The 18,624-nt window shown below is 35.0% G+C and overlaps 1 protein-coding gene and 1 long non-coding RNA gene across 2 annotated transcripts; both read left to right on the forward strand.

The window, feature by feature from the left end:
- Positions 1 to 123: 123 nt before the first annotated feature.
- On the forward strand, positions 124 to 9,396 carry LOC112034057 (uncharacterized). The gene is made up of 2 exons (XM_065775461.1): positions 124 to 757; positions 8,515 to 9,396. The coding sequence occupies exons 1-2, from the start codon at positions 338 to 340 to the stop codon at positions 9,394 to 9,396; spliced, it is 1,302 nt and encodes a 433-aa protein (XP_065631533.1). The 5' UTR covers positions 124 to 337.
- A 5,362-nt stretch (positions 9,397 to 14,758) lies between these two features.
- On the forward strand, positions 14,759 to 17,947 carry LOC136068373 (uncharacterized). Its single transcript, XR_010629736.1, has 3 exons — positions 14,759 to 14,790; positions 15,202 to 15,290; positions 17,816 to 17,947. It is a non-coding gene; the product is annotated as an uncharacterized LOC136068373 (long non-coding RNA).
- The last annotated feature ends 677 nt before the right edge of the window (positions 17,948 to 18,624 follow it).

Here is an 18,624-nt window from a genome sequence, read left to right on the forward strand (position 1 = left end):
AAAAGTATTGTGAATGTAACACTTCTTTACATGTAAAATGTAATTATTGAAAATTGTGTGCCGCATAAGACAATTCAGAAAAGCCGCAGGCCACCTACGCAATTTCTGCAAAAAACACACACAAACACAATTCACAAAAACTCACCCACGGACACATTCACACAACTATGTTAACCCACCAACAAAAATTTCAGAACAACCTCTCATTCAGGTTTTCATGCCCACAGGCCATAGCTATCAATCAATCAATCAATCAATCATCAAATTCCTCCAAATCCCATAAAAAACCATAACCCCCAAAAATTCCTTAACACAAAAGAAGGCAATTCTATCACCAATGGATTACTCCTCTTATGACTACAACCAATACCAGCAACAACAACAAGAAGCTTCTTCCTATGACCCATCTCAAATTCAACCAACCTATGATCACTCATCCCAATCTTACTATTCCTACACTCACCAATATGACCAAAACTACCAATATTACCAATCCCATGATTACAACAACAACACCACCACCACCAATTCATATGCCCAACAATCCCAATCAGCAGAACCCACCAGTTCCATTCACCCTCCAGGGGTCCCACCAGATCAGACACCCCATTTGCAGAGCCAGCAGAATGAGTATTACCCACCACAATCACAATCACAATCACAATCACAAGGGTCTTTGGAGAATCAGCAGCAGCTGAATCCGGCCGCCGCCACAGCTGCCCACGCCGCGCTATCACAGTTCACCGGGCACCCTCCGGTAATGGGTTTTCTTTATTACTACAGCTTTGTCTATTTATTAGATGTTTTATGTGCATTTTTAGCTACTTGCAATGTATATCTACTTTGGTAAAGTTTGTTTCTTTTTTATTTATTTATTTTTTTTTACGGTGAATTTGTTTGAGAATCTGGGATAGTTTGGTTTACATTGTTTGCACGTGATGAGGAAAGTGGTAAACCGAGAATTGAATGCTTGTTTTGTTTTATATCATGTGGACTTCGTAGGTGTGGAGTATTTGGTCTCATTTGGTTTTTGTAGAAATTTGTATGAATTGCAAATGTTATTGGTAAAAGTCTTAGAATTGATAATGAAAGTCAATCATCTAAGTATTTACAGATAATCAAATGAAAGAAAACAAAATATGAACTCTATATCAGGCTCATGTATTTGCAATCTGTAAATTGGAGTTCTTAAAATTACCGAAGCATTCTTACTAAAACAAATGTCTTTTCAAGCCTTTCGAGAATAAATCTTATATGAATAGGATATTTCCGAATTCTTTGGGGTAATATGATTTTAGTGTCTCTTTACAGGACTTAATGTCCATTACTTTTGATTCTTGGTAGTGGACCTAGTGGTGCAGGAGTGCAATAGCAACTTCTTACAGTGTGGTTTGATGTCTGCTATATTCTAAAATTTTAGTACTGGGAATCAGAGTCAGTGTAGCATAGCATATTCTACCAATATCTTTTTCTTTTTTTTTTTTCTTTTTTTTGATGACATAGGAGAACTTATTCTACCAATATCTTATAATACCTGTGTTAGCATAATTCTACCGATATATATATTTATGTGGCTGTGCTTTTGTGTGAGTGCAAATGGAAACCAAGGAGCATTCAATGGAAATTGTGAACATCTAAATGAGACAAAGATGTTGACAAGATATGAACTTATCAAAAAAATAAAATTGACAAGGTATGTTAGGTATAGAAATTGAGGGCATCTAAATAACTGACAAAATATTGACAAGGTATGATATGTGCAGGAAAAATGTGAGATTTAGATAAATAGATTTACAAATAAGGCCCAGGGGAGGGATTGAGGTGTCATCAGACATCTTTTTCTGAATACTTTAAGTCTTTAGGAAGCCTTATTTGCTGATATTTGTATCTAAATTCTAAAGTAACTAAATCTAACAGAAAATAAAGGCCTGCATTCTAGAAAATATAGATAACCCTATCTCAAAGGGCCTTGGGATTATGAATTTTTCCAGACCAATGACAAAGTCACAAAGCTGCCATGCTTCTACTACTGAGCTTAAATATACGATCCAAAAATACCCTGCCTCATTTATTCTCTGCTTCATTTGTTTCCCAAAGAAGATGGCATAAGCCATTAATTGATCCCTGGAGGTTTTGAAACAAACACTGGTCAAAGGTAAAGCTTAATTCTCAATGAGAGGAGCATCTCTTTTCCGACTTTAGTGGTGGTACAAGGCTGAAAGTACAAACAATAGGGGTGTTCACAAATTGGCCGAAACTGATAAAACTGGCCGTTATTGAGCCAAACCATTTCCACACTGCATTGGCACATGCAACACCAACCAACTAAAGTGAAACCTAGTTTGATGAGATTATCACATGTTTGAATCTTCCCTCAAGCTGCTTTCCAAACAAACAAATGAAACCCTTTTTGGGAACACTAAATACTCTTCCAAGGAAAAGAAATATTCGGAGTACCTTGGATAGCCACATAATAAGACCAAACAGTAAAGCCTCTATTCGCTCTCAATCTCCATCACATCTGATCACACCCCTCTGACCTAGGAATATTGCAGTATCGAATAGCTAAAAAAGAAGAGATTGACTCCAATTCCCAATCATGAAAATCTATTCCTACCTTCCCCATCTGACTGGCAATCCATAAATAATATGCAACTTCACTATGATGCTGCGTAAGCTTTCTCACCCTATCTCATTGTTGGGAATTCTGACAAACTATCCATCCATACTAGCTCCTCCAAGCTTTTCAAGAGCCAGATTACACTTCTTCTACAAAAATTGAGCCCATGAAGCAAGTCTCTGCCTCTTTGGAAAATCTCTATGGTGAATTTGTTGCCTCCTTCCGCTACCACATCCTCATAGGATTTGAATTCAATATTGAGACATCTTGAAACCAGAAACAGTTTCACCTAATTTTGAGCAAGTAGAAAGCTTCTTTTTTAACAAAACTCATTAAAACAAGAAAGGCTAGGTAAATAAATGAATCTGAGAGACTACTGCCTCTACACCAGGGGATCTCAAAATTGTGCTGTTCCTGACAGTGAGTGAGATTTGGTGGAGTGTCTGGTGTTTTCCTGATCATTTCTTGGTTTAAGAACATGGAATTGTTTAATTGGTTCATTGATGAACAAGTTAGCTAGAGTGCTGAATCAGTTTATCAACTTCTCTGTTTGCTTTGGCTTTATGGGTTTTCTAGTTCCTTTCTTCCTCTCTCTCTCTCTCTCTCATACACACACACTCACACACTAAATCCAATTATTAGCCTGTTGGGGAGAATGTTGTGACTAATTGTATGCTAAAATTAAATTTTGAGGGGATTCTGAATGTATCAAAGCATGTGAATAGTTGACCCTAATTAAACTTTTAAGATTTCATAAAGAGAATCTGAGGGTATTATGGTCCATCCAAAAAATTGAGTCCAAAGCAAGGAATCCTCTTAACAAATAGTATAGATGTTTTAGGATTTTTTATATGCTTTACAATATAATTTTATATAATTTATACACACTTGAGATCCTTTAAGATGTATGCTACGAAGCACAGACACATTGACGCAGGACAACCAGAACAAAATAAAACAATAGTAAAATAAAGGGAGTCAACACCTAGCTTGGAGTTAGCACTAAGTAGGAAAACCGCTAGGAGTGAGCACCTAGGGTGGAATTGGAGTCAATACCTAACCAAAGAGACCAAAAGGCCTTTTTTTTTTACATTCATCAAAATATCAACTATCTCCACAAGGAGTACAATAGATTGCTTATAAGGATTGTTAAACTCTAGTTTTAATTGGTATAGGAAACTCTAATTGCCTTATTACAAAAATAATCTTGCTTCCAAATTAAAATACTAATAGCCTAATAAATTACTAGGACCTAGAACATAAAAATACAATTGACTTGCAAACATAGATAATACTGAATAAAAATCTTCTTATGTCTCTCGCCTCATTCTCCTCTAGTTGGAGAAAATTCGACCTCGAGTTTTAAAGCATTGAAGGATTAGGATGCTGACAAGTAACACTTGTTTCAAGTCCAGAATCACCTTAGTGAGCATAAAGAAAAGAGAAACCATGAATTCCATCACATCAAACTCATTTGGAATCACAAAATCAATGTATGGAATCAACATAATTTCATCTTGAACCTTATGAACCACAGGAAGAAGTGTGATTTTAACCTTTTCAACTTCACTAAGATATAGATCTTCAAGCACTATAGAGGATTGATTAGAAGCACATTCAAGCTCATACCAAAACTGACGCAGGACAACCAGAACAAAATAAAAAAATAGTAAAATAATATGACCTAGAAGTCAGCACCTAGGCCTGGCTTTGAGTTAGCACCAAGCAGGAAAAGCACTAGGAGTCAGCACTAGACCAAAGAGACCAAAGGGCTTTTTTTTTTTTTTTTTTTTATTTATTAAAATATCAACCATCTCCACAAGGAGTACAATATGTCGGTTATAAAGGATTGCTAAACCCTAGTTCTAATTGGCGTAAGAAACCCTAAGTACCTTATTACAAAAATAACCTTATTTCCAAGTTAAAATACTAATATCTTAATAAACTACTAGGACCTTTTTTTTTTTTTTTGATAAGTAATAAGATATATTGATATCAAAAAAGAAACACCCTAGTACACAGGGAGTGAACAAGGGGACAACAAATCAAAAACAAAAATTGCGAGAATCTAGGAAATCAATAAAAGAAGGGAAAGATTTATTTTGCAAAGCAAACAACCAATCCAACAAAGTTCTAAAAAAGAATAGCTTGAGGTCCGGAATAGATCTCTCAATATCTTCAAAACAACGACTGTTTCTCTCCCTCCAAAGGGAGAGAAATATATAACCATTTCGATGATGACCAAAGCTGCCTTGCCAACACCCTAACAGCCCCAAAACAGTATGTGGCATAACCCAAGATGCTCCAAATAAACCCAAAACCATAGACCATAGATCCATAGCAACGGGACAGTGAAGCAATAGATGGTCAACTGATTCACCATTACTCTTGCACATGTAGCACCAATCCAAAATCCACACCTTCCTTTTTCGCAAATTATCAATCGTCAAGCATTTTCCTAAGGCAGCAGACCATACAAAAAAAGCTACTCTAGAGAAAATCTTCTGCTTCCAAATACTTCTCCAAAGAAAACCGAAGATAGTAGGACCAGCTAAAATTCTATAATAATCTTTCACCAAGAACCCCTTATCTTTGCTAGGAACCCAACACATCTATCTTCTCACATCTCCTGCATCACACATACCCGGCAGGACATGTGACACAACAACACAAAAATTATTGAAAAACTAGGGCACAACACAGCAGAGACGCGACAATTAATTAATATATATTTTATGGTTATTTTATACATTTCTAGACAGATTTCATATTTATCTTAGGTTTTTGTTAAATAAGTAGGACGAAAAATTTAAAAGTAATAAAAAATAGCAAAGAAATAGATTCATACCCATAAGGTATTATATTTGTGGGCCTTGGGGGCAATGGTGTTTAATAATAAAGCTGACAAGAGGATATTATAAGAGATTACCTCGGTCAAACCATGAAATAGATAAGAGAGTTGACCATAGTCCAAAGATTTTAGACTGTTAAATTACCGATTGTCCTAGAAGCTTAATCTATTGGATATGGTAAATTTAATAATTTAACTACACAATTCTAGCAGAAACCAAAGTAGAGCATCAGAGAAACGAAGAAGATGGTAAATTAGTATCCAGAGTACCAGACAACAGAGATGAAACCTTATCTGATGAGTGATCAAATGTTATATTCTAAGCGCTTATAAAGATGATCTGATAGCTGGCCTGTCAATCAATTAAGAGAGGGCCGATCAAGAGAGTTTGAGTGAGAATGAGAGCAGATTTTTGTGTCAACTATTGAGCCTTGAGGTCAACATGCCTATCTGATTTCAGAGGTGACAAAAATTGAATTTTTTTTCCCATCATTGTGTTGTGATTGTGTCTCTGACAACACACCATAGACATGCATGCAAGCGTGTCTTTGGCATATCTGTCTGACATGGACACACTATAAATTTAGTCTTGTTTATGCTTGTAAGAATATTTGTATCATCTAGTTTTAGTGAAACTTATTTGATTGGGTCTTTGAGCCAAATCACCAAAAAGTATTAGTGGGTAGCTTGTTGCCATGGTGTAAAGAATATAGCTAATGAACAAAGCTTGGTTCCTTCAATGTACAAGCATGTTATGCCAACCTAAAATAGCTTAGTTTACAACTATATTCTGGCCCTGTCTTATATTATGGCCTGAAAGGGGTGTAATGCGAAGTTTTATTATGCAAAGTGGGCACCCCCTTTGGAGCCTCTTGCTATTCTGATGAAGCTTCACTTGCAATGGATCTCAGCCAAGCTCAGTCAAGTTTATCTAAAGCAGGACACCTTAGAGCTCAAAATTTTTATTGGTTGTGGTTACCCTTGAGCTCTATTGTCCTGCTGATTGGCTTGGCTTGGCTCAGTTTTTCTGCCAGATTTAAAATGTTGGTTTCTTTCTTGGTTGCTACTATATTGATGGTGATAACTCTACAATTGTTTAACATAGTTTTGACATTTTTCATTCTGTTAGAGTGAATAAATTGCTGTGCTGCCTCTGGCTCTTATGGGAATATCATTGGGACGACAGGCTGATAGCCAATAGGTATTAAATTCTCAGCTTTGACATTAAAAACTTCCAAATCATATAGTTATGAAACTTGGCCACAAAACCCTAGAGTGACCAGATAAAGACAATTGGGTCCATCAATTAGCTTACTAAGCAATTATGGCTATAGCTTTCAGTGCCATATTATTGAAGCATATTGGCGGGTCTTTGCTGGTTGCTTTAGAGCTCGTGTGGACAAGTCATCCTTTGCTGATGCGCTTTTCTAATCAAGTGATCTTTCTTTCCCATATTCATGTGTTGTCTTTTTGTTGACTCACATTGTTGGGTTTGATTGTTATCATTTGATTTAGTTTGTGGCTCATAACTGAAATTTTATTGGGCCACTTTTGTGCTTGTTCCTCAGCTTAACTGTCTGGTATTCTCAACTGAATTACATGTTGCATCTTACAGTTAAGCAAGGGAGGGATAGTTTCATCTTAATGGTCCCAGTGTCTGATATGATTCTTTACTGCAGTTCTGTTTTGAACCAGGTGTTTCGTTATCTGTTTGGGACTTGAGTACCCTGTTTTCAGGGCCCTTAATAAGGATTACCAAGAATTTTTTTAGATCAACTTGCATCTTGGTGATGCTAAAATTGTTAATCTCAATGGATGAAATAATTGTCTGCTGAAGAGTTTCTGGTGGGTCTTTTATTCATTAAAATTCTAGTTTTTGAAGAAATAAACCGTACAACAAGGACCTTGTATCAAGTGTAAGATTGAATATCTTTTTGTCAATAAAAGCCCTTTCCCTCAATCCTATCTAAAAATTCAAAAGAAATAAGATTTCTTGTGAGAGAGAGAGAGAGTTAAATATAGATGAATGCTTCTATATATACATCTAGTGTTTGTGTCTGTTTGTGTGTATAGTTCCATATTTCTCCTTTTAACTCAGCAAAGATGTCATGTCAAACATAGGGATCTATGGTAGGTAAGGACTAAATGGGCATTTAAAAAAGCCAGTGTTTGCAAACACAAAATAAGAATTATTTTATTTTATTTTTTAAATCTGTTTTTAGCTGTGGCTTGAAAGGCAGTTCTAGGTGCTTAGTTTCCTGGAAATTAGAGCTTAAGGTCTCTTTTAGAGGATGGCGATCCTGGTTATTTTTCATATTAGATATTTTGCTTATCAGATGTTATCTGCATGTACATGTTTCTGTAATTGTCATTGCATTGCTAAATACTTATAGGAGTGACCTTAAAGATACTGCCTTAAAAAGCTTCATGGCTGCTTTGCATGAATGCCCGCATGTTTCTCATAATTTTGAAAAGATTTTTTTTTTTTTTTTTATAAATATTTTATTATTTTTATTTCTCAAGAACAATGCCAACTGTCATTACCTGGTTGAACCAATTCTCAGTTTTCCAGGTCAGTGCCTAGTCAAGGTTGTTGCTTGTTGCTTGTTGCAACAAACTTCATTTTAGTTTAGTCATAATATATTTCTTATTTGTGCTCTAGTGAACTTGAGTGCATGAAGTTTGCAGCATCTTTACCAATTTATATATCATGAATTCACATTTTTGTTCTGCTTTAGCAGGTTATTTACTTTTCTAACGTCTCACACAATCACACGTCAAGTCACTTATTGAAAATTTCAGTCTGGTTGTTTGTAACCCATTTTGTGTTGTGACATTTTATTGTCACTCCTATTATGTATATTAACTATATGTAATGAACTTTTTGTTGTCTTGCTTTCTTGATGCTTAATTTGCTATTTTTGCAGATTTATCTTTAAACTTTTTTTAATAAGCTTGTCAGTTGGTTTTCTTTCTGATCATAAGAGAATCTAGCAAATACATTATTACATAGTCCACTTGATCCTCAAATACTATTCTGCAGATTGGGCAATCTCCATATAGAGGTGGAGGTAGAAGGGGTGGTAGGCCCTTCAGAGGGGGTGGTCGGGGCCATTTTCGTGGTAGGGGACGTGGCCAGGGTGGTGGCAGGCACTTTCCACCACATGGTGCTGCAATAACTACAGCTACTGCATCTGCACCAGTTGAAGGTGGAGCTGCTGTAATGCCACCACCTTCAGCATCAGTTTCTGGGCAGGCACAGTTACCTGTAGCGGCACAAGTGCCTGGTGCTCCATTCTGGCCGCCTCCCCGAATGGCATGGTGTGAACTTTGTAGGGTTGACTGCAACACTCTGGAAATCCTAGAGCAGCATAAGAATGGTAAGCGACATAAAAAGAATATGCAAATACATGAGGAGTTGCAGAAACTCAACAAAGTCATAACCGGACAGCAGAATGTGCAAATGCCCAATTCTGAATTGAAACAAGAAACTGTTCAGCAGGAAAAAGTTGAGGAATTTGAAAACCAAACCCCTTCAGAAAATCTAAACTCTGAAACTGTTTCTGATGACAATATAAAGGAAACTGAACAGCAGAAAGAGGCAGTAGGGAATTCTGAAGTTTTAGCTGTTGAACCTGAGGGTAAGCCTCAGGATCACTTTGCAGCTCGAGGTCGAGGATTGAAGCGAAAGATGAGAGGGGGCCGAGGGGGTAAGTATATGAGAACTTATGAAGGATCAAGAAGGCCGGTTGAGCCCCCCAAACCAAAACAGGTGGTTCCTTTAATATGTGAGTTGTGCAATGTCAAGTGTGACTCACGGATTGTTTTTAATAGTCATTTGACTGGTAAAAAGTACCAGGGAAATCTAAAGCGGTTTCATGGCCACCGTGCCTTGTATGGAGAATCAAGCACTTTACCCACCTAACTTTAACGCTCCATCAGAGCACGGACAAATGGGTCTTCAAGCAGTCTACCAACCTAACGTCAATTCTCCATCAACTTCCTTAACTACTCAAGTTCAACCAGGTGTTAATGACCCCCAAATCCTTTTGGCCCAGCTGTTGATGTCTTATGTTCTCTCTCAAGCCCAAGCACCAGGAATGATTCCTGCAGCAGGCACATTGGCTTCAGTGCCAGTACCACCAGCAGCAGCATCACAATCAATTCTTGAAACTGAGAATCAACAAGGCTCAGAGAGTCAAGGTTCAAGAGATGTATCTGAAGCTGGGACCCAAAAAGCTGGTAAGACCGAAGTGAAAAGTCAGCTGCAACATGTCATAACAGAGTCTGAAAGCCCCATCAACTCTTAGTACCGACACTAAAACCAAGGATAGAAATTCAGAGTCTGTAAAGGAGGCAAGTCTACCCTCAGATATCTCAGTCACGGCACCATTAGATAATCCAACAGTGTTGGCCGAGCAATTTGTATCTGCAACAGTGGCCAATGAAGTTGCACCCATTCCAGGTAGTGAAGCTGCCCCCTAGGATAAAGTTGTGATGTGGAAGCCAAAATGCATATGTAGGAGCAGAGTCCAAAAATATAGAAACAGAACTAATAAGATAATTTTCTTTTTGTCCCCCCAGAAAAAGAAGAAAAAGAAATCCAACAGTAATAAAGGAATATTTTGTTGAGGTTCGCACTGTGATATGTTAAACTCCTGTCTTGTTATTGTGAACATCTGTAAAATCATCTTTGCTGATTACATTATTTGCAGAAGTTTCCATTAATCTATTTGTTCTTTGAAGTTCACTTTGAAGTATCAAGGTTTCAAACAAAGCATCTTTGAAAGTTTGCACTTCATCAATGAATCTTTCCATATGTATGAAATTTGTTTGTTAAATTAGAATTCCAAGTCAATTCTGTAGTAAATTGTTTGTCTTATGGCCCTAGCTCATGGGACTTAAAAATTTACTAGAACGTAACTTGGAGAAATTATAGAGTCCTCTGATAGACCACGCCACTTATCCATCATTCCACTAAAAAACTTCAACTCGTTTAAAATTACTGAGTCAGTAATTAATTTCTATTTAAAAAAAATTTCTAACTAACAATTTTAAATAAGTGGTAGTTTTTTAGTGGAATGGTAGACCACATCACATCACTTGTCCACCATGTGGATCTTATAATTTCTCTGTAACTTAGCTTGCTTTTTGTAGGAGTCGGTCAGTAGTCGGTACCATATTCAACCGCTTAGTATTTGACCCTCTTCTTCACTTGCTTGCTCTATTGCCTAGACTTTGGTGGAGTCGGTCATAACTTATATTATTCTAAAATTTTAATTTCATTGTTTCTAAGATTAGTTGTTTTTTTATTTTTTATTTATTTATTTTTTTTGCTGATTTGGGTGTCCAAGACTAATTTCTTGTCAATTTTTGGGCTATTGAGGACAGGTTAGTAGTGAAGTGAAACTTTTGGTTCGAAAAGGCCTGCTTGTGAATCATGTAATTTGGATTAGGGACATAATAACAAGACGTAACATCCAACTTAAATAAATAGAAAAAAAATGTTAAACTATAGCTCTTATGCTGTGATTTGGGCTAAAGCTGAATACCTGGAAGAGATCAAACAACATATGGTTCTAGAGCTACTATACATGAATCTTTAGCAAACAAGAATATAAAGTTGATTTGGAAGAAACATTACTACTCTCTTAAAATCAATTAATGTACATGTAATGTGAAAAATGTATAAATGTTTTAGTAACTCAACATAATGAAGTGATTCCATGGTATATAAAAACAAATATGGATATGTATGAACAATTTTGTCATGAATAGGATAGGATTTGTGTCCCCCCCCCCCCCCCCCCCTTTTTACGCAAAAGAAAAAGAAAAAAGAAAAAAAATATATGTTTTGGGGAGGAAAAATTTGTAATGGTTGCTTCTCATATATGAGTTCAGTGATTATCAAAATATAAATCGTTATAGCTTTGTTTAATAGTGTTCTTATGTGATAAAATGGAAGAAAAAGCTTTTATAAATTGCTCATTAACTTCTCCAAAAATGCAAAATAATGTTAGTTTTCATAGGAAATAATCAAGATTCAATTTTGTGTTCTAATAAAAATTATACTTTCTCCAATTTTTTTATTGTTGCAACCTTAGAAATGCTAACCAAGTGACACATTGGGGCCATGGGTCATGAAAGAGGTTGACCCCATTTTTGTTTTGATGCATATCTCACTATATTCTAACATATTAAAAATATCTTTCCATATATAATAAATTGAAAGTAAAATGCAATATGTTTCCTTGCAAAAAAAAAAAAAACTTACAAGAAATCAAGACGTAGAATTCTTTACTTACATAATATATATTATATATTCCAATGTAATCACATTATTTTGAGATGGGTTTAAGACTATTACTTATAAGTCTCAACTACAATTTTCATTTTTCACTTAAAAAAAAAAAAAAATTATGTCAAATTTTTTTTGCGCATTGAGCCAGTTTGCGACTAGTGATGTTAATATTAGGCTTATTAGCATCATTCTTCGCAGTTAGTTCCCTATTGTTTCACTGTTAACATCAGCTCCTATTTAGTTCAGGTATTCATACGAATCTTCACACAAAGATAGAGAAAACAAGACACAAGAATGAAGGTTTATACTCTAGCCCATGTGTTAGAAAAGATACAAATAAAGGTACGGCATTGTAAGTAAAGAATAATATCCTAGACAGCTAAAGCTTACTTGATCAGATTCATTATCTGAAGTTCTGAACTATATGATGTCAACAATAGGTTTTCCTGAAACAACCTGTAAACAAATCAACATGTTACTTGGGGACTTTTGTGGGGGAATAAATAAGACATAAGAGGATTCTACATAAAAGCTTGCGATAACATTTTCAAGCCTAAACTTGTTATGGGACTTGGGCATAGGCGTATGGAGTACATCAACAGAACAATGACAGAAAAATTAAATGGACCATACTGACAAAGATAGAAATGCGGTAAGAACTATAATCTTAATGTTGGCTCCCTGTTCTAGGGTGGGGTCATGGGTGTGGAAATTAATCCTGGGCGGTAGAGATACCTTTCGGAATTTGTTGAAAAATTGGAGTAGGAGTGGATGTTTGGAACTCCTCGTGGATTCCTTACATACCTGGATTTAAACTGCCTCAAAGAAGTTTACAAGCTATTTGAATCAGTAATTACAAAAAACATGCTGAAGATTCAGCTAGCTCAAGCACTACAAGACCCCTAACTAGGGTTGAGACTTCTCAACAAGAACTGTATATTGGACTGGCCAACACAACTATTGAGAGTGGTCCTATGCCTAAAGTAAAATGGAAGAAGTCGTGGAGACTCAAAATTCATGACAATTAAAATTCTGTGGAAAATTCCCATAACAAAAGTGATGCTAAACCTGATATTTTCAATAGAAGACCTAAACTGCATGATGTGTAATGCAGCCCAGGAGTCCATAGAGCACCTATTCTTAAAGTGCCTAGTGACTCGGAATTTGTGGTCATCCCCAACGACCTTTTAGAATTGAAGAGCTCAACCTGTCATCTATGGATGAATGGATCCGAATGGTGTTTAATCCAAAAAGCTCCATCAAGGTCCCACTGGGAGAGGTAAGAAATTTATCAATGTATGCAACCATATGTTGTGATGTAATCTGGATGCAAAGGAATAAACAGATGGTACATAGGACTATGACTGATCCAAGGCAGGGAGCACATCTCAACCTACAAAAACCCATTTGCAAGCCTGGGAATCCATTAATGAGGTACAAAGGTACCAAAACATGTATACCTCTTCCTCCCCCTGTTGTCAAAGTTAATTTTGATGCAACGTTAACAAACAACCAAACATGTGTTGCGACAGATGTCCATGACCATAAGAATGACATTATTTGGCTTGTATTAAGCTAATAAGGCTGGATGGATGGTCCTCTTATAGCAGAAGAAAGAGCAGCACTCAAAGCTTTGTCTAGAAAGGTTTTGATGAAGGGAAATGAACTAAATGAAATTCAACGACTCCAAAGTTCTCTACGCAGATCTCACTAGTCCATAGAACCACTTATAGTGGATACTAGCTTAGCATCAACTCCATGCTATTGTTGGCAAACTTTAAAATTTTAAATGTAGTTAGAAAGTGTAATTCCTAAACCCACACTATTGCTCATTGGACTCTGCTTTGTAACATTGAGGAAATTATTCAAAATTTTGATCATGGTGTTCTATGCTACCATAAATGATTGTGTATTCACCCGCTGTGCAGGGGGAGGGGGTTGAGGGGTTAGAAACAAACCTACCGGCTAGGAGGTCTTGTTTTGTCTGCTCAAAAAGAACCCCGTAACTAAACTAATACCCTATTGGCTTCCTTTTAATTATTCAACTCTTTGGAAATTTTCTTTGCTATTAAAATGTTGCTTCCTATTGTATTACTGTCTCCCAATGTTGTGGTGTGTCTTCTTCAGTTGTTATAGAGCTCGTTTGGGCAAAGTAGAATTCTTTACTGATTTTCTCTTTTCACTTTGATGTGGTTTTCCATACCTTATCACGGCTACTATAGATTCCCTGTGCACGGTCAAGTCCATGCAACTTGCAAGCATGGATGATAAACTGATATATATATATATATATATATTATTTGGAGTCCTTACTTTTCTCTCATTATCAGGACACAAGACTGAGACTTGGAGTGGGTAGTCAAGTGAATAGGCCAAGTGTTCCTAGCATACTGATTCTCATCATAAATATCTTCAAATAAAAACTTTTTTGGTAAAACAAAATTTACCAAAAAACTATAAATGGATAATTTATTGGATGTGAATTCAACACTTCTAGTTTTGATGGAATCAATCTATATCTATATAATACTAAAAGCTGAAGCGTAGCATTTAATGTTGCTACGCTCACGTTGAGCCACATCAGCAGCCATATCATCTTTATTCTATTTTTTGTATTTTTCCTATAATTTTTAAATAGTTTTTATCAATTTTAAATTACTCACAAATATAAAATATTTCCCAGCCCTTTTTTCAACATAAAGCCCACTTATAAATTTAATTCCACCATAAAGCCCAAGCACAAAGCCCTTTTTAACCTACACCCTTTGGAGAACCCTTTGAGAAACACGGTTTACTCAAAATTTCAGTTTTCCTTTTGTTGCACGTTTCAGGATCCTTCCCCTTCCCCAAAGTTCACGGTTTCAATCTCTCTGTTTTCCTTTTATTGCACAGTTTCAGATTTATTTTTGTTGCACGGTTTTAGATTCCTTCCCCTTCCCCATGTTTCTATTCTACGGTTTCACTCCTTCTAATTACAGCCTCTCCACCTTCCTTCCTTCCTGACTTCCTCACCTCACGGTATATAAATATTGATAGAAGCTTTATGATTCAATTTAGGTATCTCTAAATTCAGTTTATTTTGTGTTCTATTCTTTTGTTTGATTTTTTTCCCCTTTTTACTGCCTCTTTTGTTTGATGATTCAGTTCACGTTTCTGTTTTCCTTTTGTTTGATGTTGTTTTCCCCTTTTTGTACCATATGTATAGTGCAAAATACGGGTATGTGTAAATAAAGATTTTTTTTATTATAAGTATTTGAGTTTATTCAATCTGTAAAAGCAGAGAGTTTAGGAAAATAAAAAGAGAAAGCTATTAATTCATAAAACTATTCTCTTTAGTATTGTTTTATATACTTGCCCTTGGTTCTTTTGTATTGTAAAAGAATTCTAACCATTGATTTTTTTTTCTTTTCTTATTTGTTTAATAACAAGCATACGTTGATTTTGAAATATTAGAGGATGAGTTTGAAAGGACCAGAGAGCTTTATGAAAGAATTTTGGACCGATTAAAGCACCCAAAGGTATGTATAAACTATACAAAGTTAGAATATAGTGTTTAAACTTCAGAATTGTTTCGTATAGATTTTTTTTTTTTTTTTTTTTTGGGTTTTATGGTTTCTGTTGCTTGCTTGGGTGGTGTTATTTGATTGCTATTCTTTGTTGAGAAAAAAAATGTTGATGGGCTGATTACAATTTGGTATTTTTGATGCTTTTGTTTTTTTTTTTTTTTTTTTTTTTTTTTTGGTGCTAGCATTTGGACCCACAATAAGTATATTAGCCAGGTAGTTGTCCGAATGGCCAAATCACTAATACACTAGCACTAGACTAGGTGTAGAGTAGCAACTTGTGAATAGTGTAGCAACATAGCAACAAGAGAACACACACATCATATCGACTCTATAACACATTAAAAATAGCTTTTATATGACTTAAAAAGATTTCACAAACAACCGTTTCAGGACAGTACAACACAAAATTTTGCTATGGACCTACATTTTATTGCTGTCATGATTTTTTATGTTACCAACTGTAAGGCTTAGGGTCTAAATTTGGTGAATTCTTTGATTAGTTACAATTGCTTTCATATTAGCCTACCATGCTTTTTTCGCAAATTCTTCTATTTATGGATATGCTTATTTACCTATCTTGATTTTAAGAGGAGGATGGCATCGACAAACTGTTACTTGCTAATTGGAAGAGCTAAAACATGATCCTATTTGGTCAGTTTTGTTTTTAGTATGTTTAATCTTTTTAGAATATTTGAAAATGAACCAAATGCTAAAATCTTAAATTGGGTTGCTCAGATGGTGTGTGTGTGCGTGTGTGTGTTTTAATACATTATTCTATTCCCCCTTCCATTACAAGGTTCACATCAATCTTTTCTTGAATAAATGTCTTGGAGTCATTGGTTTGCTGTTGCCCAAATTTCTTATTTGGGGTTTTGTTGTTTTTTAAGTAGAAGATGTGATACCCAAAATTGGCCATTATACAGTTTTGCAGGTAACTACGATTAAGCAGGGACATAATGTTTGAGCATGAGATTTAATGTTATTTATGTGTTCCATTTACCTTCTAGAAAACATATGAATTTGGTGAATTCTTTGATTAGTTACAATTGCTTTCATATTAGCCTACCGTGCTTTTTTCGTAAATTCTTCTATTAATGGATATGCTTATTTACCTATCTTGATTTCAAGAGGAGGGTGGCATCGACAAACTGTTACTTGCTAATTGGAAGAGTTAAGAACATGATCCTATTTGGTTAGTTTTGTTTTTAGTATGTTTAATCTTTTTAGAATATTTGAAAATGAACCAAATGATAAAATCTTAAATCTGGGTTGCTCAGATGTGTCTATGTGTGTGTGTGTTTAATACATTATTCTATTTCCCCTTCCGTTACAATGTTCATATCAATCTTTTCTTGAATAAATGTCTTGGAGTCATTGGTTTGCTGTTGCCCAAATTTCTTATTTGGGTTTTTTTTTTTTTTTTTTTTTTTTAATAATTTTTAAGTAGAAGATGTGATACCCAAAATTGGCCATTATACAGTTTTTAGGTAACTACAATTAAGCAGGGACATAATGTTTGAGCATGAGATTTAATGTTATTTATGTGTGCCATTTACCTTCTAGAAAACATATGATATACTTGAATTCAAAAACTATTTTGAGAAGAGTTTCTAATTACAAAACAAACATTGAGCACTAAAATACATGTTTTATCAAAAATAATAAATAAAAGACCTAAATCAAATCACATTGTGATGCTTGCATTTTGGCATCCAATTATGCAAAAGATAAGTAATGATTCTGCAACTACCAAAAAAAAAAGTATTGATTTGCATGTATATACAAGTTACAAGCTTAAGTATTATAGCTGAAACTATGATTTCACACTTGAAGGCCCACGAAAGTGCATTGGTTTTTAGGTTTTATTGAAAATTTAGGAAAGCCCTCATGACTGTGTACCCAAAATAAACCCCAAAGACCTCAATAAAAACTACAACCAAATGCATATCATTTGGGCCAAGGGTGTGAGACCACTCCATAAACACATTCATGCATGATAATTTAATCATTGTAATTGAGAGAACCACACTGATAAATATCTTATTGTTTCAATTCTATAAATTGCCCAAAATCCAAACATAAGGGCTGTAATGTTCAAGTTGGAGGTGATGCTTGCCATTGATACGAGTTTGAATTCTTCTAGAGGCTTTCATTTTTCTGCGTTTAAATTAGCCTTCCTCCCTCTACCTTTCTTTATAGTTCTTGGTTTCTTTATGGTTCTTGGTTGGATATAGCACTAGGATACTTAAATTAGTCGAACTACACAAATTTGAATAGTGGACAACATTAAATATTGTCCTTTTGAAGAGAGATATTTTATGACAAAATTAAGTTGGATAAAAGGGACAATCACATTTAGTTTTGAGCTTGAAAATTTTGTTCTTAAATTTTATTCTTCTAACTTCATGGCTTATATTATATTTGTTTTGACTCAATTTTATATCAGATAGATGTTATTTTTTCTTATTTTGTTGAAGGTTGAAATTTGAAATCCCCAAACCGATGCAATACAACCAGCAACGTCGAGAGGTAATTTTTAATAGGCTTATGGAGCACAATTCAAGTGCAGGGAGTTCTTCACAATGTTGCATTGATATTGCCAAAACATTGAATGCCCCAATCTATATTACTAAAAGCTGAAGCGTAGCATTTAATGTGCTACGCTCAGGTTGAGCCACATCAGCTGCCATGTCATTATCATTTCTTTTCCTGATTTTTTCCTACAATTTAAAAATGGTTTTTCTATATTTAAAAATCCTAATAAAAAGAAAATAATTCACAACTCTATCTCTTTCATAATTATAATTTTAGATAGCACCTTTTGTGTTCCACGGTTACAATTTCAAATAGAAAACCTTTGTGTTCCATGGTTACAATCTCAAATGACATCCCTTCAGCTTCCTAACGCTAGACTTTTACTTTCTGACTCTTCATCTCTTCCTCTCCTCATGCTATATTAATACTAAAATCTATATCTATCCATATATAATATAAAACACCACTCCTTATTGCACCAGAAACGTTTAAATTTAAAACACCTGAAGACAAGTGACTTTTCGTTAGTGGTTTAAACGTTTTGATACTCTTAGTAACTTTTGGTGTTTAGTAGCCTATGTAAATTTAAGGAGACAATGTTCTAATTCATTAGAACGTTTTGAATGTTGGGTAGTAATTACAAACCCATTTCATATTCCTAACCATAAAAAAACTATATATATATATATATATATTAAAAAAAAAAAAAATCTAATAGTTTATATAGTATGTCTACATATATCTCTTCTTC

This window comes from Quercus suber, unplaced genomic scaffold (assembly GCF_002906115.3).
Source record: "Quercus suber isolate HL8 unplaced genomic scaffold, Cork oak 2.0 scaffold_112, whole genome shotgun sequence".
Taxonomy (NCBI): Eukaryota; Viridiplantae; Streptophyta; class Magnoliopsida; order Fagales; family Fagaceae; genus Quercus; species Quercus suber.